Source organism: Hippopotamus amphibius, chromosome 3 (assembly GCF_030028045.1).
Source record: "Hippopotamus amphibius kiboko isolate mHipAmp2 chromosome 3, mHipAmp2.hap2, whole genome shotgun sequence".
NCBI classification, from domain to species: domain Eukaryota; kingdom Metazoa; phylum Chordata; class Mammalia; order Artiodactyla; family Hippopotamidae; genus Hippopotamus; species Hippopotamus amphibius.
In genome coordinates, this window is record NC_080188.1 from 140,347,181 (window position 1) to 140,372,863 (window position 25,683).

General features: G+C 35.0%; 1 protein-coding gene across 4 annotated transcripts in view; it reads right to left on the reverse strand.

The window, feature by feature from the left end:
- Nucleotides 1–25,683, reverse strand: part of NME7 (NME/NM23 family member 7) — a 237,183-nt gene that overhangs the window by 101,841 nt on the left and 109,659 nt on the right. For all 4 annotated transcript variants that reach the window (XM_057729094.1, XM_057729093.1, XM_057729092.1 and 1 more), the window contains 2 exons: nt 24,017–24,085; nt 14,822–14,923 (listed from right to left, as the gene is read on the reverse strand). In XM_057729094.1, coding sequence (XP_057585077.1) covers nt 14,822–14,923; nt 24,017–24,085 — 171 coding nt within the window. The remainder of the gene's footprint in view (nt 1–14,821; nt 14,924–24,016; nt 24,086–25,683) is intronic.

Sequence of the window (25,683 nt, forward strand, 5' to 3'; positions counted from 1 at the left end):
CTTTATTTTCCTATCATTTTGGTTCTCATCCTTCATGAAAGATTTTTGTAAGTCATAACTGTAAGTACTTACTTAACATTTCAGTTCCAAACTCTACATTTAGCTTTCAATCCCACTTGTTTTAGGAAATAGGTCTCTACTTAATATCCCTATGTGTAAACAAATTCTAGTAAAAGAGTAACTTATAAAGCAAATAAAGCTGATTTCAACACTTGACCAATTTTTAGCTTCAAAAATTGAAGCTAACTGACCATCTTTGGAGGTGGAAACAGTTTAACCGTATTTCTTCTGAACTTTTACAACTTAATACAACATCCATTTAAAAATTCTTTTTAAAAAAAAATCTTTATCGGAGTATAATTGCTTTACAGTATTGTGTTAGTTTCTGCTATACAACAAAGTGAATCAGCTATATGTATACATATATCCCCATATCCCCTCCCTCTTGAGCTTCCCTCCCAAACTCCCTATCCCACCCCTTTAGGTTTCACAAAGCATCAAGCTGATCTCCCTGTGCTCTGTAGCAGCTTCCCACTAGCTATCTGTTTTATATTTGGTAGTGTGTATACGTCAATGCTACTCTCTCACTACGTCCCAGCTTCCCCTCCCCCCTCTTTCCCCAGTGTCCTCAAGTCCATTTTCTACCTCTGCATCTCTATTCCTGCCCTGCCACTAGGTTCATCGGTACCATTTTTCTAGATTCCATAAATATGCGTGAGCATATGGTATTTGTTTTTCTCCTTCTCATTTACTTCACTCTGTATGACAGACTCTAGGTCCACCCACCTCACTACAAATAGCTCAATTTCATTCCTTTTTTATGGCTGAGTAATATTCCATTGCATATATGTGCCACATCTTCTTTATCCATTCATCTGTTGATGGGCATTTAGGTTGCTTCCACATCCTGGCTATTATAAATAACGCTGCAATGAACATTGTGGTACATGTATCTTTTTGAATTATGGTTTTCTCTGGGTATATGCCCAGTAGTGGGATTGCTGGGTCATGTGGTAGCTCTATTTTTAGTTTTTTAAGGAACCTCCATAATGTTTTCCACAGTGGCTATATCAATTTACATTCCCACCAACAGTGCAGGAGAGTTCCCTTTTCTCCACATGAATATGAAGAGTTAAACCTTAGTTACAGTTTGTTTTTAAGAGATACCATGCAATAATGTAGTAAATATTTTGGAGTGATCTACCATCTCAGTTTTCCTGGGATTCAGAGATTTCTCAGGACTCTGCTCTTCGAGTGCGAAACCTGGGAGAGTCCTGGGCAAAACAGGATAATGTTGGTCACTCAAGTGGTTTTGGTTTTGTTTAACTTTTTCTGTTGAAATAATTCTTCTTTAAAAACATGATAATTCACAATAGGATTATTTTTAAATACTGAATCACTTAACAGGTATTGTAAATTATTTCACACAAATTACTTCAAATTAAGTAAATTACTTTCACACAGTATTTTTGCATACTACTCTATGTTCTTATTGTACTTGGAATACTTTCAATGCTCTTTTTATTTAAATGCATTTAAGCCACTTAATACTTTTCCGAAAATGCATTTTTAAATCATTTTTATATTTTCTAAAATCAGTAAAATGCTTAATAATAATTAAGTTGATTATCCTAAGAAAGTGTTGCTTATATTTTAACCAAAAACTAGCAACACAAATTCTTGGCCTGTTTTAATCTGTGGATACACCTGCTCTCCCTATTCAGGCATAAACGCCTCCTTTAATTGTTGTTATGCACTAAGCTGACAGAGAAGAAATATGGATTCAGCTTCCACTTGTCTCGTCAGTAGACTGAGATGAAACCAGAACAGAGTGAAGAGAATTCTGTTCTATTTCCATCACTTAGAACTAAGGATTCCTCCATATCCCTTGTCTAGGTTTTCATCAATTTTAACCTTCATCCACTCATTCACTAGAGAAAATGAGAAGCAAAAGCTAAGCAACGTGGTAAACAACACCTGAGCACAGACAACATCACCTTGGGCCTGGATTGCAACTTCCACCCTTGTTTCCCTTCAGACTCTTCTCAACACAATTGTCAGAATGATCCTTTTAAAAGTCAAATCATGTCACTACTCTGTTCAAACACTTCTAACACTTACGGTCTCAGAGTAAAAGCTGAAGTCATTACAAGGGTCTACAAGATCTTCCCCAGTCTTCATCTCAGTGACTTTACCTCCCACCTTGCTTATTCCCCCAAGTTCTAGGATTACCTCAAGCAAGCTCCTCTCCCAGAGCCTTCACACTGCCTCTTCCCTCTGCCTATAATGAACCTCACTCAGAAATGGGCATGGCTGGCTCTTTTCCCATTCTTCTTTCAGCCTTCTCTTATGATTCCGATTTAAAGCAGAATCCTATTTATATGTCCTTAACTCCAGTCCCCTTTCCTTGTTTCATTTTTATCCATGTGAAATACTATGCATTCTATTTTGTCCTTGTTTAATATCTGTCTTTAACTAGAATGTAAGCTCGTGCTCTGTGAGGAGATTTGTGTGCGTGCTCTGTTTCACACACGCACACATGCACGCGTGCACACACACACCAGGCTTGTTTTATTCACTGGTGTATCTCCAGTACCTAGAATAGTGCCTGGCACACAGTAGGCATTCAATCATTCATGGATGAATGAATGAAAGTGAAAAGTAAGAAGTTCCTTCAGTCAGCTTCTCTTTCCTCAGTCACCTTCCTGGGGCCTGAGACTCCAAAATTGGAATTGTTTTTCTTTTAAGACAAAAATAACACATTCTGTTTAAAAAGGAAAAGAAATATATTCATTCTCAGTATTAACTTGCATCTCAGTGTGACGGAATTTGCCAGATCTGATTAGAGATTTTGTTGTGTTAAGAAAATGAGGAAGCCTAAGCCCCAAATCCCGGGATTATGGAGAACAGAGGAAGGAGGCAAAGAATACAACCTACTTCTTTCATACTTTTCAGAGTGCAAATGTGGAGGACAGAAGAGAGGAAAAATTGCAGCAAGAAATGAGGCTCCAAGTAGTAAGGACTGTATCATGGAGGACTTTGCAACCCCCTATGAAAAGTGAACTTTAACTGTAAGCAATAAGGAGCCACTGCAGCGCTTGAAGCCGAGAAGTATTAATTACTTATATTTTAGAAAGGGTGTTGCATCAGGAATGTCGAAGGTGTGTATGAAGGATAAGACACTGCACAATGGAGAAAACTTAAGATAGAAATACTGAGTATAAGCAATAAAAAACTTAGTAGCAGTGAGGATGGAGATAAAGAGGCAGACTTTTAGATATGAAATGGTATCAGTTACAGGATTGGGACACAAATAAATACGTTGGGATACAGGAACAAAGAGAGTGTCAGCTGATTCTCCAGTTTCCGGGTAAGATGATATTTGTGGCATCCATAAGGATAGGAGAATGTGCCAGAGGAGGGAGAAATGTGTAGGATACACAGAGTTTCAGAAGCACATGGAATGCAGGAGAAAGGTCTGGGCTGCAGTTACGGATTTGGAGTCATCAGCATATTAATTCATAGAAAATGTACTATTATATACAAATATTAACGGTATCACCCAGGGAGAGCTTACAGACTTTGAAGAGAGAAAAGAATGAGGTCTTTTAGAACAACCTCACTTAAAAAAATAGATAGTTAAGGAGTCTAGCAAAGGGGACCAAGTCTCAGCCTGTGATTTCTCCAAAGAGGAAAAAGTGAAAGCCTGTGAGTGAACACCTGGCTTCCCCAGCAGTGCAAGATGATGCCAAAGAAGCCCATTTCTCTCTCACCCTGTTCAAAGTACTGCATTGTGAGCTGCATGACTAGAGAGTGGGAACAGCTGGGAAAGTGGCAGATAAGAGCACTAGAAGGACATGGATTCTAAAAACTTTGTCACAGAGTCCATCAAGAAGCCTGCCCATGAGCTGTTGGGGATGCCTCACCTGAGGACACCACCAACTAGCCCAGAGGTACCACCAATACTCGCACATGCATCACCCACATATGTCCCACACCATGTACTCCCTGTGTGCATTCTCAACAGCAGCAATGAGAGAAAGTTTTGGCAAATGACTAGAGAGCCTATGTAGAAAGCCAATAAGAATCTGTGAGCCAGGGAGAGACCACAAACTTGAGCTTTAGTGCCATCTTTGAAAAACCAGAAGTCAAGCTGTTGGTCTCCAGCCTGGTGCGTTTCAGGGTCAAGAGAAGACACAGAAATGTAACAATTCTGCCAAAAGAGGGAGCAAGAAGTATGAAGCAGGTGTATCCATACAAGTTCTAAGAAATCCTAGAATCCCTAGCCGGGCTGATGGAAGATATATCTCTCCAAAAGATAGTTAGTAAAGAAGAAAACGTGAATTCTACCTCAAATGTGAAGACAGCAACCCAAAACTTCAGGATATATGAAAAAAAAAAATCAATGAAACATGACACCACCAAAGGATCACACTAATCTTCTCGTAAGTGATCCCAAAGACATGAAGATCTTCTATTTACCTAATAACAACAACTTCAGAATACCTGTTCTAAGGTAGCTCAATAAGCTACAATAAAACACAGAAAGGCAAGTCAACAAAATCAGAAAAACAATACACATACAAAAGAAGTTTAACAAAGAGATAGAAATCATTTAATAAAACAGAGAGAGAGAACCAAACAGAAATTCTGAAGCTGAAGAACACAACCAATGAAAAGAAAAATGCACTAGAAAGCATCTCTTTCACAATGAATTCAGCAGAAGAATCTTTGAGTAGGAGAGAGGAACTAGGAAATCATCCAGTCAGAGGAGGACAAAAAAGAATGAGAAGAGTGAAAAAAGTCTACATGATCTATACTATCAAAACAAATAATCTGCAAATTATCGGAATCTCAGAAAAAGAGAGGAACATGATGATAGAAAGTTTAAGTAGAGAAAGAATGGCTGGGAATTTCCCAAATACAGAGAGGCTTGCATATCCAAGTTCATGAAGCTCATAGCTCACCAAACAAACAAAACCTAAACAGATCCTGCCCAAGAGATATTATCATAGAACTCAAAAATCAAAGACAAAAAGAGAAGCTTAAGAGCAATGAGTAAAAAAAAGGTTGTACCTTACAAGAAGACTCCCATAAAGCTATTAATGAATTTTTCAGCAGAAAACTTACAGTCTAGGAGAGGGTGAGGTTATTCAAAGTGACTCAAAGTGCTGAAAGAAAAAAAAAAAACCAACCTGCCAACCAAAAATACAATATCTGGCAAAGTTGCCCTTCAGAAATAAAGAAGAGATAAAAACTTTTCCAGACAGACAACAGCTGAGGGAGTTCATCACCCCTAGACCTGCCTTACAATAAATGCTGAAAGGAGTTCTTCAGGCTGAAATGAAAGGATGCTAAGTAGTAGTATCAAAATATACAACACATGGGGTAAAAGTAAGTATATAGCCAAATTTTGAATGCTCTAATATTATAATATGGTGGTGTATCAACCACTTAACTCTAGCACAAAGCTTAATGAACAAGAATATTAAAAACTAAAGCTACAATAATTGGTTAATAAATACACAATATAAAAAGAGGTCACCTATGACATGAAAAACAAAAAAGGGGAGAATCAAAGGATAGAGTTTTTGTATGCAATCAAAGTTAAGTTGTTACTAGTAAAAATATCTGTAAATGTTTATGTAATACTTATGGTAACCAAAAAACGAAAAACCTACAGTCCACTCACAAAAAATGAGAAGGGAATCAAAGTATACCACTACAGAAAATCATCAACACACACTTAAAGGCAGCAAAAGAGGGAAAAAGGAACATAGGAACTACAAAACAGTCAGAAAACAATAAGATGCCATTACTATATGTAAATGAATTGAATTCTCAAATCAAAAGGCATAAAGAGGCTGGAGAGATTAATAAACAAGATAAAACTATATTCTGCCTATAAGAGACTCACTTTAGCTTTAAGGACATACATAGGCTCAGACTAAAGGGATGGAAAATAATATTTCATGCAATTAGAAATTGCAGAGCAGAGCTAGAAATATTTATTCAGAAAAAAAAATAGATTTTAAGCCAAAAACTGTAACAAAGAACAAAGATCATTATATAATGATAAAGGGGTTAACTTATCCAGGGGACATAATAATCATAAATATATATACCTCTAACATCAAAACACCTAAATACATTAAGTAAATACCAACAGATCTGAAGGGAGAAACAGACAACAAGATAATAATAGTAGGGGGCATCAGTACTCCTCTTTCAACAATGGACAGATCATTCAGAGAGTAAATCAATAATAAAACACTGGAGTTAAACTATAGTTTAGACCAAATGGACCTAAGAGACACATACAAAACATTCCCTCCAACAGAAGCAGAATACACATTCTTTTCAATATACAGGGGAACTTCTCCAGAATAGATCAAATAAAAGGTCACAAAATAGGCCTTAGGAAATTTAAGAAAGTTGAAATCATACCAAGTGTGTTTTCTGACCACAATGGTATGAAACTAGAAATCAATAACAGGAAGAAAACTGGAAAATTCATAAATACTTAGAAACTAAACACTCCTGAAAAACCCATGGGTCAAAGGAGAAATCAAAAGGAAAATCAAAAAATATCCTCAAACAAATGAATATGGAAACACATATATTAAAACTTATGGAGGAAGTACGGAAAGTGTTTGGGACTCACATTAGGTGACATCTATTTCCCTGATCCCCTCCTTTCACCTTCAGTCATGGGTAGGTGCATGTCCTTTATTATCCTCTACCCCCTGGTCTCTACACTCGGCACTCTGCATCCTACTTGTGTAAGTGACTATCTCTCCCTTTAGACACAGTTTTCTTATCTCCCTCTTTGTACTGGCTCTCCAGCTTAGCATCTGGTATAACTTACAAGTTCAATAAATGCTTGTTGAATTAACTGAAAAAAAAAAGCTTATGGGATGCAGCAAAAACAGATATAAGAGAGAAACTCATAGTAACAAGTGCCTACATTAAGAAACAAGAAATATTTCATAATGAACAACCTAACTTTGCAGCTCAAGGAACTAGAAACCAACTAAATCCAAAGTAAGCAGAAGGAAGAAAATAACAAAGGTCAGAGCCAAAATAAATGTAATAGAGACCACAAAAACAATAGAAAAGACCAATGAAACCAAAAGCTAGTTTTTTTGAAATGATAAACAAAACTGACAAACCTTTAGCTAGACTATCAAAAAAAAAAAAAAAAAAAAAAAAAAGTGAGAAGACTCAAAACCAGAAATGAAAGAGGAGACTTACAACTGATACCACAGAAACAAAGGATCATAAGAGATTTTGTAAAATCATACACCAACAAACTGGACAACCTAGAAGTACTGGATAAGTTCCTAAAAATATGAAAGCTATCAAGAAGGAATTATGAAGAAACAGAAAATATGAATAGACCAATAATGAGGAGATTGAATCAGTAACCAAAACTCTCCCAATTAAGAAAATCCTAGGACCAGATGGTTTCTCTGGTGAAGTCTACCAAATACTTAAAGAAGAATTAACATCACTCCATCTCAAATTCTTCCAAAACTTTGAAGAAGAGTAGGAAGGAATGCTTCCAAACTCATTCTATGAGGCCAGCACCACCCTGATACCAAAACCAGACAGAGACACCACAATAAAATTACAGGCCAGTATCACTGATTAACACAGATGCAAAAATCCTCAACAAAATTAGCAAAACAAATTCAACAATATATTAAAAGGATCATACACCATGATCAAGTGGGATTTATCCCAGGGATGCAAGTATGGTTCAATATCTGTAAATCAATGTGATATACCACATAAACAAACTGAGGAATAAAAATCATATAAACATCGAAATAGATGCAGAAAGGGTTTCTGACAAAATTCAACATCAATTTATAATAAAAACTCTCAACAAAGTGGGTATAGAGCATATATACATAATAAATGTCATATATGATGAACCTACAGCCAATATCATACTCAGTGGTGAAAAGCTGAAAACATTTCCTCTACGATTAGGAACAAGACATGGATCTCTCATCATTTTTACTCAACAGAGTACTGGAAATCCTAGCCACAGCAATCAGACAAGAAAAAGAAATAAAAGGAATCCAAGTTAGAAAGGAAGAATTAAAACTGTCACTGTTTGCAGATGACATGATACTTATATAGAAAATCCTGAACACCACCAAAAAACTAGTAAAATGAATAAATGAATTTAGCAAAGTTCCAGGGTAAAAAAATCAATATATAGAAATTTGTTGCATTCTGACACACCAACAGTGAACTATCAGAAAGAGAAATTAACAATCCCATTTACAATAACATCAAAAGTAATACAATACCTAGGAATAAACCTAACCAAGGAGGTAAAAGACATATTCAGGAAACGATAACACACTGATGAAAAAAACTGAAAAAGACAAAAAAAAAAAAAAAAGGAAAGATATACCAAGCTCATGGATTGAAGAATATTGTTTAAATGTCCATACTACCAAAAGCAATCTACAGATTCAATGTAATCCCTATCAAAATTCCGACAGTATTTTTCACAGAAATAGAACAAACAATCCTAAAATTTGTACAGAACCATAGAAGACCCCAGATAGCCAAAGCAATCTTAAGAACAACAAAACTGGTGGCATCACACTTCCTGATTTCAAATGATAGTACAAAGCTACAGTAATCAAAATAGTATGGTATTGGCATAAAAACAGATATACAGATCAATGGAACAGAAGAGAGGGCTCAGAAATAAACCCATGCATATACAGTGAGTTAATTTGTGACAAAGGAGCCCAGAATACACAACAGGAAAAAGAGAGGATTTCTGCAATAAATATTTTTGGGAAAACTGGACAGGCACATGCAAAAGAATGAAACTGGACACTATCCTACACCACACACAAACATTAATGCAAAATGAACTAAAGACAACCCATAAAACTCCTAGAAGAAAACACAGGCGATAAGCTCCTTGGTATCAGTCTTGGCAAAGATTTTTTTGGATCTGACAGCAAAAGCAAAGGCAACAAAAACAAAGATAAACAAGTGGAACTACATCAAACTAAAAAGATTTTAGACAGCAGGGACATCCCAGCGGTCCAGCGGTTAGGACTATGTGCTTCCACTTCAGGGGACACAGGTTCAATCCCTGGTCAGGGAGCTAAGATTCCATGTGCTGTGCATGTCATGTGACCAAAAAAAACCAAAAAACAAAAGTAAAAGCTTTTGCACAGCAAAGGAAACCATCAACAAAATGAAAATGCAGCCTACTGAGCAGGTGATGTTTGCAAACGATACATCCATTAATGGGTCAATATCCAAAATATATAAAGAACTTACACAACTCAACACCTGAAAAACAAATAACCAAAATAAAAAGTGGGAAGAGGACCTGAATACACCCTTTCCCATAGAGGACATACAGATGGACAACAGATACATGAAAAGATGCTCAACATCTACCTAATGGAATGTTAACCAACCAAAAAAAAAAACTTGCCATTTTCAAAAACATGGATAAATCTAGGGAGTATTATGCTAGTGAAATAAGTCAGGCAGAGAAAGAGAAATAACACACGATCTCATATGTGGAATCTAACAAACAAATAGAACAAGCAAAACAAAATAGAAACAGATTAATAGATACACAGAGCAAACTGGTGGTTGCCAGGAGGGGTGGGGGTTGGGTGAAATAGGTGAAGAGGATTAAGAGGTACAAACCTCCATTTATATAATAAATAAATCATGATGATGTATAAGGAATATATATACAAGTATAAGGAATATGGTCAAAAATATAATTATTTTGTAAGGGGACAGATAGTTACTAGATTTATCATGGTGATAATTTCACAATGTATACAAATGTCAAATCACCACTATGAAACTAACAATGTGTAAGTCAACTATATTTCAATATTTTTTAAAAGCATTGAGTATGGCTGTGGAAGAAAACTGAGAAAATAATTGACAGGAGTTGAGCTCTGAGGCCAGGTGTTGGGTGAATCTTCCACGTGGTTGAAGAATTGGGATGAAAAGAAGATCAGGGTTTCTAAATCCTCAGTGAATAAAGAATGTAACCAGAAAGTCAATAGGTGACAGAAGCAACAACTTCCAAGCATTTCTCTTCCAAGTTTCAACAACTTCCTGAACATTTATGAAAAAAGAGCTGCCTTTCAAAATATCATGATACTTCTAATTTGATCCTGAAATCAATAAAGGCCACTAGATCACAGGTAACATATCCCTCTGAAAAATCAAATGAATGCAAAACTTCATTAAAATTTGAAGAGCCACTTTTACTTTTTGTGTATGAAAATGACCCAATTCAACCTGGCGATGGGATGAAGGTTTCAAAGTATGAAAGCAGATGAGGGTAGATACTCACTTGACAAAAAAATTCAGATTCCCTTAAATAAGATCCTTTACATAAAATATTTTACAAACACATTTTTCATAAAATACGGCATACTTATGTTAGGTTACTTTGGCTTGTCATACTCACCAGTCCAAGAACAAATATATTCTGCATGATTTTTCCAGACAATTTACCACTTCTTTGGTGACTCTTTCAGGTTTCTAATGGCTCAGCAGGAAAACTGCCAAGCTACTCAACAGTGAAATTCTTCAGCAGGTGTAATTAAAACCTCTTCCAGAGGCAAATCTGGAACAGATTTTCTAAGTGAATGTATTTTCTGCAGGTGATTGTGTGGTGAATGAATACTTCTCTAATTGTAAAGGAATCTGTTGTGATAATTTTACTATGCTATGTAGTAGCGTCCAACATTTTTCAAGCACCCTTATCAGTAATGTAAATACATCAAAATATGTATATATTTTAATAGATTATTTAAATATACTCTTACTAGTCCACACATTAAATTTATCAAACTTTAATTTTTCTTATTTTTTATATGGTAAATAAATATAAATGTTAAGTCTAATAACCCCCACAGTGAATTGTCTTGTGCACCACCCCTTCTTTGGAGACCGCATCTGGACAGACTGGAAGAAATTCCATTCATACATATGACTGTTTCCTTCCATCTATGAGACCATAAAGAGGCAGAACCTCTGCCAACAGCAGATATCAATGAAAGTGATGTCAATATCCAACATACGTAGTTGACCCTTGGACAACAAGGGTTTGAACTGCTTGGGTCCACTAATACACAGATTTTTTTCAGTAGAAAATGCTACACTACTACACACCTTGCGGTTGGTTGAATCTGTGGATTCAGAACGTGGATATGGAGGAAGCACGGATACGGAGGGCTGACTATAAGTTATACATGGATTTTCAACTGCTCGGAGGGTTGACGCCTCTCCATCCATTGTTTAAGGGTCAACTGTATGGTTACAAAGTGATCTAATGGCTACTGTTACGCCAAGTCTTCTTTGGAATCAGCTTAAAAAGTAGTTCTATATCTTAGAAAAGAATAAAGAAAAAAAGGACCCACTTTGTAGATAAAATATATTTAAACAATGAATTAGTACCAGTTGTTAAGTAGGCATAAAAATATAACCAGAATATTCATTAATTCATCAAATATTAATTGCATGACATTATGTATCTGGTATTCTTACAAGTACTAATTATACTGACATGTATTATAACTGAGGCTCTCACTTTATATAGAGGAATTACTAAGCAGTGAAGAAATAAATTTCTAAATTATTTCAATATAACATATGAATAGATTGGCACAGCTGGCATTTTAAAGTGAGGTTGCTGTTACCAATTCTACCTCCTAGAGCTAGACCACTAAGTTCCTTCAAGATAAGGACTGCATTTATTAATATAAACCTGGTAGCACCTAGCATAGTGACTGGCATGTAGTAAAAATTCAATGTCTATTTACTGCAAAGGTGAGAGAAAAGGGAGAAAGAGAGGGGAAGAAGGATAAAATGAACTAAAGTCTGAGACCAAACTGAAAGAGCCATTTTGTTGTCCCTAAAGCTTGACTGTAACTACTAACGGTATTTCTTCTGACTTGAAAATACTCATCAATACCTACCAAAAGCATATGGTCGTGTACAGGGAACTAAACTCAATATTTTGTAATAACCTATAAGGGAAAAGGATCTGAAAAGGAATAGATATATGTGTATAACTGAATCACTTTGCTTTATACCTGAAACTAACACAACATTGTAAATCAACTATATTTCAATAAAATTAAAAAAAAATAAAAACACACCCCCTCCAAATTAAATTAAATTTTAAAAAAGCACATGGTCCCACTTGAAATCCTGTACCTACATAATTCAGGACCCTGAGACTCAAGAGGAGAAATCAGTCCCAAATCAGCCCCAACTCTTCATTTAAAAGTTCATTCACTTTCAGCTTTTATGATAAAATAAAATGTATTTTTCTTATTATAAAAATAATATAAATACCTTAAAGAAAATTTGTAAAATATAGGAAAGTAGAATTGAACATTATTATAATCCTACCACCTAAAGACAGCGCTGTTAACATTTTATATGTTAAGTTAGTACAAAATGTTACAATCCCTCTGGTACAACTTGGTATTGATATAATGCAATAAGGGGCTCATAAATAACTAGAATGAAAAAAATACAGTGGAGTAATTCCAATTATGCTTAATGATGCAAGACCTAAGACCCTGAAAGAGGTTATGAGTTCCTTAAGGAAAGATACCTTGTTCTAGTCACCTTTATTATGGCCCAGCCATGGGACCAAGCAGTGAGCCTTCTACATGTTATACTATTCACGCCATAAATGTTTACTGAATAAATATCTAGAAAGAAAGGGAATCAGCAACTTTTTACTGTCAGGACTCTTCCTTCTATGATTACTCACCTGCTCACTTCAAAACTCTTCCTCCAGTGACCTCATTTCTACCATTCACTGCCCTGTACTTTAGCTACAGTAATAGCAGTTTGCTGCAGCCCCAAAGTGATGCTGTTTTATGCATTCATAACTTTAATCCTGTCATTTCCCATCTTCTTCACTTAGCTAAGTTCTACTCATTCCTCACAATTTAGTTCAGATGTCATGCTCTTCAAGAATTCTCCCCTGACCCCATCATCCATCCCCAGACTAAGCTAAATGCTATAATTCTGGGCTCCCATAGGACCCAATACAAACATTCAATAACGCAGTTGCCACAAAACATGGAAACTAACCACTTATATATTAAACACTGAGTTCTGCTACTCATCTAGCCAAAAAGTATTCCTTCTTAATATCTCACAATATTCAATAAACACTAAACATTGCCACCACTTTCTCCTAAGTCCTCTAAAGCAGAAGCACATTTTAATAATCACTCTTTCACAATCATACATATTACTTACTTCTATTCTTCTTTCTCCCTGAAAAGATATAAAGTAGGTCCTGCCAACTCTTTCTCTACTAATGCCATCAGGTCTGCTCCTTTCTGTTTGTAGAGTCCCTGCCTTTAATCTCTTCCAATTTAGTTTGCTCTAGTTGCATCAAAGGAATAACTTCTTGTACCCAAAATTACACTACGTACAAGGAATTCCTATTTTCTACTACACAGTATTCTAATTAAACAGAATCCACAATTTTTAGCCTGGCTTTTAAGGCTTTGCATCCATACTCATCTCCACCAGTATTCCCCACCTTGTTTCCTCTAAGAAAATATATTTCCTTGTGTTTCCAGGTATGCATTTCCCATTGAAGCCAAGCAAATATTCTTGCTGTATACCATAGTAAATCTGCAAATTCCTTTGCTGTTACCTTTGTACATAGAGTTACCTTTGTACTTATGTTACCTTTGTACATAGCTTTCCCTATTCTCTTCGCGCCTTGATTCATCTTTAAAATCTGGGTTTACATCTCTCTTCCTCTTACAAAGATTCCTTAATTACCTTCAGGTCATATTAATTGCTCCTTTTATAAACAATCCTTCAACATTTGTATTTTATCTAAACTAATAATATTTTAGTCCTTACTAGTATGTTGCACTGTAAGTGTTTGGAAAGATCTTTACGTGTGCGCTTTTTGATTGTTGAGAACAGGTGTACTGTTTTCCCCTACAGGGCTTAATCTAGCAGCACACTCATACAAGTTGGCTTCTTAATAGGCGTTGCTAATTTATTATCTTACATTTAAGGGAACTCAATAAATGCTGTCTGAATTAAAATAAATTAAATTGAATTGGCTGTTCTTTGTCAATAAACTTTACAAGTAATAGTGAAACAGAGAGTAAATTTAAATTATACTTAGTGTTTAAAATCGGTAATACCTCCTATAATCCTACCCAGCTTATAATATTTGCATGGAGCTTTTGCATATGTATTCAAATGTTACTTCTGTTTTTCAACCCTATCCCCCTCTCTATTCCCCTTACCACCAAGTGTCCATGTGAAGAAAGCCTGAAGCAAACTGAAAAGCATATTAGAGAATATCACTTTTCACGTAAGTCCCACTGCTTATATTTATTTACATATCTGGTATGAAGTCACCATATCAATATTCTTCACATTGCGAGCTTTATTTATGGCCTCCCTATGTCAAAGGATAATTAATACTTTAGACAATTTCTATCACAGAGCTTAACAAATTTACTTACCTACACAATTTAGCAACAAGAAACAGTAAAAGAAAATGCCACAGTAAGTGTTTCTGCCCATTCTATACTGTCACTAGGCTAATAAAAAATTCACTCTTGCGGAAATACTATATTAAAAATAAATAATGTAAAATGCAATTTTGAATAAAAATTTGTGTCTATTACATTCATTTGTATTATTTCTTTTAAAGAACTAAAACTGTCAAAAGCCTGTTAAGATATTTAGTTAATGGATAAAACAAACTTGCTTAATATTTTCAACAATAACTTACAGGATCAGCAGGTCCACAGAATTCTCGAAATGTCATTGTAGGATTAGTCTGTTGAATCTCCATTGCTACACAAGGGCCAGAATACATTTCTGTCACCATTTCCTATAATATGTAATATAAAATATTAACAAATTAGTACCTGTACCCTCTATGCCAAGCAGTTCCCATATTTTGTCCATTTTTTCCTGCAAAAATATATTTTAGATATGTTCCCTTGTCTCCATTCCTACCACTACCAGTTTTAGTTTAATGCTTTACCATTTGACGTGTTCACTATCTGAAATTATCTTCTAGTACATCTTCCTTTTAAAAGGCTCTCTCAGGCTTCCCTTGTGGCACAGGGGTTGAGAATCCACCTGTCAATGCAGGAGACATGGGTTTGAGCCCTGGTCTGGGAAGATCCCACATGCCATGGAGCAACTGAGCCCGTGCACCACAGCTATGGAGCCTGTGCTCTAGAGCCCGTGAGCCACAACTACTGAAGCCCACGCACCTAGAGCCTATGCTCCACAACAAGAGAAGCCACCGCAATGAGAAGCCTGTGCACCGCAATGAACAGTAGCCCCCACTTGCCACAACTAGAGAAAGCCCGTGCACAGCAATGAAGACCCAACACAGCCAAAAATAAATAAATAAATAAATGTATAAATAAAAATAAATAAAAATAAAAGGCTCTCTCCCCTTGAACACAGTACTGTCAAATGAACACTTCTAAAGATACAAATTCCAAAGAGTCCAACATTCTCACTGAGTAGAAGTGACAGAGACTGGAGTTTAGGGAGGCCAGTGAGGCTAGAATTTGAAGGACAGAGTACTAGAGGAGGTGGGAGAGCTACAGGAGAGTAAGATACAGGGATCTGCATAGAAGTTCACTTGAGTCTTTGGCTAAGAGTCATGTATGTGTAGAGGATACTACCCAAGGCTGAAAAAAGAACTACCAGAAAGCAATAAATGAAACAATTCACAAAGATAGCACAAAGCTGAGAAGACTTTGTGCTTCTATCAGCCGGAGTAGAAAGCCATCATATGATACACAGGGCATCAGGTAGAGTCCTCGGAATGGTACTGCACCATAGTAATTGGCCTAAACTTGCCTTAGATATGGAATGCTCTGTACCTATCCTATAAAAGCTTAAAAGCAAGTCTCAAAAGGGTCAAATTGATCCCAAATAACTTGACTGAGTGCCAGAACAAAGTCAAACATTCTTCAAAGTAATACAACAATACCATGTAATACTATGAGTTTCACAACATCAGCATATAATAAAAATTACCCAGCATGCAAGGAAGTAGGAAAATATAAACCATCACCAAAAGAAAATAAATAGACACAGGATCAGCAATGACAGAAAAGGTGAATGTAATTACACAAGAATTTTAAAACAGTCACTATAAATAGGTTCTATATGCTCAAATTATAAAGGAAACATGGACATAATGCACAGAAAATAAAAGATACTAAAAAGATCCAAATAGAACTTCTAAAGATGAAAACTACATCTGAACTTAAAAATACACTTTATTGGATAAACAGGATAAGACTCTGTAGAAAATAAATGAATTTGAAGATATACAACAGAAACTATTAAAAAGCAAGCATGGAGAGAAAGAAAAATAAAGAAAAATTTTAAAATTGAAAAGAAGATTTATGGGACAATGTCAAGCTGTGTAATTGGAGCCCCAAAAGAAGAAAGGGTAATGAACAGAAATATATTTTGAGAATTAATTGCTAAAAAGTTTTCAAATTTCATGAAACCCACAAACCCACAGATCCAACAAAATCAAGGAGAATAAATGGAAAGAAAAATAAACTAGGGCATATCATAATCAAATCGGCTACAAAACAACAACAAGAAAACAACCCGGTGATAAACAGTAAAAACAACAACAAAAACCTTAGAAACAAACAAAAGAAAGAAACATAACAATAGATCAAAGACAAGGATAAAAACAACAACAACCTATCTAGAAATCTATAGCCAGTTGAGAAGATATTTGGAAAATATTTTCCAAATTGAATGGAAAAAAAAGACTTAAAGAGTATAAGTCTTTAACCTCCTTGGTTAAGTTTATTCCTAGGTATTTAATTATTTTTGATGCAACTTTAAATGGGGATTGTTTTCTTGCTTTACCTTTCTGATAGTTCACTACTAGTGTATAGACAAGCAACAGATTTCTATAATCTTACATTATGCAACATTACTGAATTCACTTGTTAGTTCTAATACTTAATTGGTGGAGACTTTAGAATTTTCTCTATATAGTACCATATCATCTGCAAATCATGACAGTCTTACTTTTCCCTTCCAATTTGGATGCTTTTTATTTCTTTATTTTCTCTAATTACTGTGACTAGGACTCCTAATACTATGTTAAATAAAAGTAGGGAGAGTGAGCATCCTCTCCTTATACTACGACCATACTATGAAAACTATAGTAAAAGTGAAAGACCTATACTATGAAAACTATAAAACACTGATGAAGGAAATTAATGATGATACAGAGAAATGGAAAGATATCCTGTGTTCTTGCATTGGAGAAATTAATATTGTTAAAATGGCTATATTACCCAAAGCAATCTACCAATTTAATGCAATCCCCATCAAAATATCCATGGAATTTTGCACAGTATTCAAACAAATAATTCTAAAATTTATATGGAACCACCAAGGACCCTGAATTGCCAAAGCAATCTTCAGGAAAAAAAAGAACAAAGCTGGAGGTATCACGATCCCTGACTTCAGACTATACAACAAAGCTACAGTAGTCAAAACAACATGGTACTGACACAAAAACAGAGACACAGATCAAGGGAACAGAACAGAGAGCCCAACATAAACCCACTCACTTTACAACAAACGTCACTCTATTACAAAAGAGGCAAGAACATGCAATGGAGAAAAGACAGTCTCTTTAACCAGTGCTGGGAAAACTGGACAGCTACATGTAAAAGAGTGAAATTAGAACATTTCCTCACACCACATACAAAAATATACTCAAAATGGATGAAAGATCTAAATGTAAGACTTGAAACCAAAAAATGTCTAGAAGAAAACATAGGCAGAACACTTTAACATAAATTGTAGCAATATTTTTTTTGGATCTGTAGCCTAAGGCAAAAGAAATAAAAGCAAAAATAAACAAATGAGACCTATTAAACTTAAAAGCTTTTATACAGCAAAGGAAACTATCAACAGAATGAAAAGAAAACCTACTGGATGGGAGAAAATATTTGCAAATGCTATGACCAACAAGGGGTTAATATCAAAAAATAAAGAGCTCATACAACTCAACATCAAAAAAACAAAAAATTCAAAGAATTAAATAGACGTTTTTCCAAAGAAGACATACAGATGGCCAACAGACACATGAAAAGATGGTTAGACTGCTAATTATCAGAGAAATGAAAATCAAAACCGCAAAAACTTCAATGAGATATCACCTCACACCTGCTAAAATAGCTATCATCAAAAAGTCTAACAAATAACAAATTCTGGCAACAATGTGGAGAAAAGGGAACCCAAGTACACTGTTGGTGGGAATGTAAATTGGTACAGCCACTATGGAAAACAGTGTGGAAGTTCCTCAAAAAACTAAAAATAGAACTACCATATCATCCAGCATATGATTCATATATATATATATATATGGGTATATATCTGAAGAAAATGAAAACTAATTCAAAAAGATACATGCATTCCAATAGCAGCATTATTTACAAGAGCCAAGATATGGAAGTAATCTAAGTATCCAACAACAGATGCATAGATAAAGAAGATGTGGAACACTATTCAGTCATAAAAAAGAATGAAATTCTGCCACTGGCAACAATGTGCATGGACCTAGGGGTATTATGCTTAGTGAAATAGGTCAGAGAAAGACAAATACTCTACACATTATCATTTATATGTGGAATCTTAAAAATAAAACAAATGCATATATATAACAAAACAGAAACAGACTCACAGATATAGAGAACAAACTAATGGTTACCAGGAGGGAGAGGGAAGGGAGTAGGGGCAAGACAAGGGTAGGGGGTTAAGAGATACAAACTGCCATGTATAAAATAAGCAACAAGGATATACTGTCAGGGAAATATAGCCATTATTTTTTAATAAATTTAAATGGAATACAATCTGTAAAAATATTGAATCACTGTGTTGTAACCTGAAACTAACATAATATTGTAAATCAATGATCTTTCAATTAAAAAAAAACTTTTTCAGATGAACAAAATCTGAAAGAATTCACCACCAGTCCTATACCATAGGAAGTGTTAAAGGAAATTCTTCAGACAGAAGAAAAATGATGCCAGACAAAAATATGGATCTACACAAAACAACAGTAAATGTGGGTAAATATAAAACCTATTTCACAGCAACTAAAAAAGAAAAACTGTAATTATTCAAACAAAAATATTACAAATGTATTGTAGGGCTTATAACATATATAGATGTAAAATGTATGATAACAGCATGCAGAATAAGAGGGAAGAAATGGAACTATACTGTTTTAAGGCTCTTAACTCTATATGTGAAGTGGTTTAATGAAAAATATGGTCAAAGAAAAGTGCCTCTCATGGTGTCTGAAACATATAATGAATGGAAGACTTCAGGCAGAAGGGAAAATACATATAAAGACCTGGAGGAAGAAATACATTTGGGGTATATGAAGATCAGTAAAGCAGACATGATATCAGGAGCTGAGTGAGACCACAGGAAAGCAGTTAAGAGGCGAGGCCAGATCATGGAGGGCCATGCAAACCATTTTAATGCCTTTGGAAGGTTTATAATACACAAGGTCACAGTAAAATAAAGGCAATTTATTACAGAGCAATATTTAAATATTAATCTGAACTCAATCATCATGCCTTCTAGAAATGCCAGAAGTTAAAAAAGGAGGGAGAGGACTTCATAATTAGTATGGTACACAGAACGCTACTCATTAGAATCTCTAGATGCACGCCCCTGAAGTCACTTCGCTATTTCACAAAGGTCATGTGAAATTGATTTTTATGGATAATTATGTTGAGTAGGATTTTCTGTCTCATGCTACTGAAGTACTGCCTACACACAAATGTCAAGAGTCAAGTTGTCAGTAAGGGTAGAAGAAGCCATGAGCACATTATCCAAAAAGAGAAGTGCAAATTTTGTCCACCTTTCTTTCATTTGTCTCTCTTTCAGTGTGAATAACAAATACTATTAAAATGATAAACATAGAGGGCTGCACAAAATGCAAAGAAAAAAGTTGAAAAAAGGATTCCATCAATAGCATAAAGTGTTCCTTAAAAAATGGATTTGAGAATTCCGTTAACAGATTAAGAGAATTAAGAGAATTAACAGAATTAGGTTTTTACTTAAGTAAAAAACTGTCAAACAAAAAAGCACTTGTTTCCCTCCTTAACAGCCCTTTGACTATCATCCTTAAGTAGTTTCCTTAAGTAGTTGCCATGGGATGCCTGATTTAATCCCTCTCCTCACCAGGACATCAGCTCCACTGAATGCAGGTAGAGTGCTTTTTGTGTTCATTTCTGTCTCCCTGGGATCCAACACATTGTCTGGCCCACAGAAGATACTCAATATATGTGTGGCAAATAACTGGATCATGATAACTCTATGAGATAGGAATTATTACCTTTTATGATTGCAAATGCTGAAGCAGCAAATTTAACTGTAAATGATCCACACAGAATCTACTACAAACTGTCAGCTATAGTAATAACAATAATAGTAATAATAAAAATAGCTAATATTTACTAAAGCAGTTGTCTCAGTATGTGAGACTGCTTTACATGATTTATTTCATTCAATCACCACCATAATTTCATAAAGTAATAGCACTGTTTCTGTTTTATATAAGGGTAGACTAAGGCTTAAAGAAGGTAAATAAATCCTTGAGGTAAATAATTTCTATGGTCACACAACTGGTGGGCTTGAGATCTGAACTTAGCATCTGACTCCACAACCAAAAAATAAAAAAGGAAACCAAGGTCTGGAAGCTGTAAGCGGTTGCAGTTAATCTGGGGAGATAGGAAAATTTTACAATTTGAAGCAAGTAACACAGGAAAACCTAGAACTAGAATAGAATTATAAAAAAAAATCTTTTACAACAGTGTCAGTTATGCTGTACTATTTCACACTACATATTCTACATTTCACATGTCTATACTAAGATATCTTTAAGTTTAAAATAATAAAATGGATGGAATCACTAATATTACTATATATCTTATTTCTTTTATAAGTAAGAATCTGAAGACAGAGGGTAAAGTGCTGTACTGAAAGTCAGAGTAAGAATCAGATCACCTGTTTTTGTTTCTTTAGACCTATGTTGCCTCAAGATTATTTTTACAGGGCCTACTTTATAGAATTAAAGAAATCTCCTAAAATTAAGAGATCTAGTATGCAGCATTTAAAAATTTCTCTCTTCCTTGAACTTAAAACTCAAGTCCTAAATATTAACTGTCATGAGAAATTAAAGACCCAAGTGGAAATACATCAATCACAATAGCAAGTGAGCCTCAGGATTTGCTCTCTGATTCTTACTATCCCAAAGTACCCAATGTAAGCTATCGCAATCATATGCATTTCTGGTATATGAATACAGACCATCACACAACTTCCTTTGAATGAAATAGTCAGAATCATGAATTGGGAAAAGAACTCTAAAAGAATGAGAGATCATATGCCATTCATAAGAATATTATTTACTTCAATAAAATATTACTGGGATAAAAACACTCTTACTTCCTTTTCAGGAATATTTTGAAAGAAGCGACTTTCCTTAGCTTAAATAAGATTTTACATCATATAAATACAGTAACATCTCAAAGATACCTGGATATTGATATATTCAGGTTCATATATATAGTGCACTCCATTAACAGACTGCTACAAACCAATAACTTGAAATATTTGTTTAAAGGTTCTTTTATTAATAAGATTTAAATAGCAATTATAGAAAATATCTTACTGAGAAGATTAAACAGAAGAAAGTACATCAATACCAATCATTCTGGGCTGTCCTGACATTAAAGTATAATATTGCTACTGTCATTCAAATTCCTGATTTCTCAGGGGAAATGACATAGCCACCCAGTGATGTTTTTATCTTTATCTCCAGAATCCCAAAATCAAAAAAATCTGAAAGCAAATGTATTATATAAAAAAGATTGCATGCATGGTATTTTTAAAGCACAATATAGCGCAGAAATACAATGTTGTATACATGAAACTTATATAATGTTATAAACCAATGTTACCTCAATAAAAAATAAATGAAAAAAAGATGAGGGGCTTTTTTCTTTTTTTAAAGATGATTGATTTTTGGCTGCGTTGGGTCTTCACTGCTCTACTTGGGCTTTCTCTAGTTGTGGCGAGTGGGGGCTACTCTTCATGGCAGTGCTCAGGTGCACAGGCTTCTCATTATAGTGGCTTCTCTTGTTGCGGAGCACAGGCTCTAGGCGCATGGGCTTCAGTAGTTGCAGCATGCAGGCTCAGTAGTTGTGGCTCATGGGCTCTAGAGCACAGGGTCAGTAGTTGTGGTGCACGGGCTTAGTTGCTCCTCGACATGTGGAATCTTCCCTGACCAGAAACTGAACTCATGTCCCCTGCATTGGCAGGCAGATTCTTTTTTTTTTTTTTTTTTTTAATTTTTATTTTTATTTATTTATTTTTTTTTGGGGGGGTACACCAGGTTCAATCATCTGTTTTTATACACATATCCCCGTATTCCCTCCCTTCCTTGAAGATGAGGTTTTTCTTAAAAAGCTGTTCACCAAAGGGAAGTATGACCTACCTCAGATATGTACATAAAACGTTAGTGCCCTCAACTACTACTTGTTACCGAATTCAATACTATCTGATGTTGTATGAGAATGTAACTCAGGGTGATCAAGGCTACTGTGAGATATGTCTCCATGAGTCTCTTTATTTTATATACAATAAAACTATAATATAATGCACATTAACAAAGATAATTGCTTTTAACCATATTTTTTAAAAGTCATTTGAACACATAAAAGAAGGAAAATGTAAAAAAGGAAGATTTAAGAAATGGAAAACAGCTATCATTGGTTGAATAAATGATGTTTAGATAGGAACACATTTTAAGGGGACTTCCTAGATGGCACAGTGGTTAAGGATCTGCCTGACAATGCAGGGGACATGGGTTCAATCCCTGTTCCAGGAAGATCCCACATGCCGCGGAGCAACTAAGCCTGTGTGCCACAACTACTGAAGCCTACACGCCTAGAGCCCGTGCTCCGCTACAGAAGAAGCCACCACAATGAGGAGCCCACGCACCACAATAAAGAGTAGCTCCCACTTGCTGCAACTAGAAAAAGCCTGTGTGCAATAACAAAGATCCAATGCAGCCAATAAATAAATAAATATTTTTTTTCAATGTTTTGGTTTTAAAAAAAAGAACACATTTTAAAATTTCTTCCATTTAAGAAAAGAAAGAGTATAATTCTAAAAATGAAGAAGCTGACAAGATTAAAGTTCAATAAGCTATAATAAAAGGAAAAGCACTCTGGTTCCTCTAAAGAAGGGTGGAACACTACCAGTATGCTGAATGCAAAATATAATATTTCATTATCAGTCTTTACTGTGTAGGGCTAAACAAGACGAAGGAAACTAACTTTGATTAAATATTTATCACGTGTTATTTTAAGGAACAACATTTGGTTTTTTTGAATATAGTCTTGTTTTCAAGAACGAATTTCACTGCCCTCTAAACAACTCCCTTTAAGTCTTACTATTTCTTCAGTCTCCATGGCATTTTCAGATGATTCTACCTGCATTTGTATCATTAAGTAGACAATAAGTACCACTGGAAGTTACATTAAGAACTATTTGCTCCCAACTTTTTAAAGCATTTTGGACAGACTTCCACTCTGAGAATCTTACAGTCTTCACAGATAATATCAAAATGTGTCAATAGCTCAGCAAAATGATTTTTGGATTCCTGTATATTTTTGTTTCAAAAATGAAACAGCATCATATTTTTAAAACTGACCCAGTGACTCTGAGGGATAAAAATGCCTCAGTCACCGGTATCATCAGTTGGCAACTGGCAGAATCATGACTACTTCAAGGAATACTTTCATGATCATAAATTATACTGAGATCTACAAGATCTGAGATACACAAGTTGTTTTCAGTACCAATGCTTTACATTTATTTTGATACTTACGTTATACTCAGACACGACTCCTTTATAAACTTCATAAAACTCTTCAACATTAACCCGATCCATGTTGTACTACATTTAAAAAGAAAAAACAAAAAACAAAAAAAAAAAAACCATAAGCCAACCAACAAAATAGAATGAACCACACTTAGCACTCAACATTTATGATCTCTTGGATATATTTTCTTTAAAATGTAAACCTTGAATACATTAAACCGTCTTTGAAGAAAAAGTGTTAAAGTTCAGCCCATCAATAATAGAAAATAATTTATCAAAAATAAAAAATTATTTATAACATATATTGAGTACTTAAATGTATCAAGCATTGTTCTAGGTCCTGTACGTGCATCATCTCATTTAATTGTAAAAAGCTGCCCACAACATAAGTAATGTTAACAGCCCCAATTTACAGATGAGGTGAAGACTCCGAGGGGTTATGTAACCTCCACCACCTGGCATTCCATCTCAAGCAGTCTGATCCCATTGATTGTGCTCTCAACCACTACACCCCACCTCGTTGAATAAAACCTCTTTCTTGGTACAAAAAAGACTTACATATTGATAAATATTGTTCATTGATAGATTAGTGGCACAAGAAAGAAATATTACTAAAGAAGAGTTCTTCAAATTTTGTAGAAGGGGCTGAAATAATACCCTTTTCCTCCCAAGCATTCAGAAAAATCCCTAGTCTGGTTCATAGTAAAGCATCATTCATCTGGAAATCCTACTGCTCTTCAAAAAGAATTGTCAGAGTATGCTAATAAGGTAAACCTACAAAGAGGCAATCCTATCCAGGCTGGATTCAAACTTAGAAATAAAATTTCATTAAGTTCTAGAGTCTCAAGAACCAGAACCTTAAATTAAAAAAAAAATAGCCTCAGGCTCTCCAATTTTGTTTTCCTCCCTACTTTGCTTCTTTATTGTTGACAGCACTGAAGATCATGAAGAAGTTTCTGTCTATCCAGACGATAGTTCAAACTAGGAAGATTTATTTTCATAGGCAACATAACTATTACAGGGAAGGAATTTTGTCGGGTTTCAGTATATTATTTGATTTTTATATTATTATATTTTTATATTATTTTTATATTATTAACACTATCAAATAATAGCAGAAAATATAATTTATTAAATACTTAGTAACTTGCACTGGAAATTCTACAAAGTATTGTGTAGGGTTATTTCATGTAAACCACAAAACAATCCATTGTGGCAAATACTACTCTTCTCATTGCCTCGCTGAGAAAACTGAAGATAAGAATGCTTAAAATCTGGCCAAGTTCACATACCCAGAAAGCAGAAGACCCATGATTCACAAATAGAGCCAAAAATCACGACTCGATTGCCACTAAACTACCATGCCTCCCCCATAAGTTCAATTGATCCTTTTTTTTAAATCATTTTTTCACTAAGCATCTACTATGGACAATCACTATTCTAGGTTGTAGGCCTAGAGTTAGATCAATGATTAATTCTAAAATTTCCAGAATGATTGCTACTTAAGGAGGCTTAGGTCCTATAACTCTGTGACTACATCACCAAGCTAACTTTGAGAACGTTTTGGCTAACCATTTCATTGTAGTCCTGGGTGAGATTCTTCAAATATTAACTTCCTCATCAGTCTCCAAGTTGTGCCTGATAGCTTTGTAACCTAGCTGATGTTTCTGACC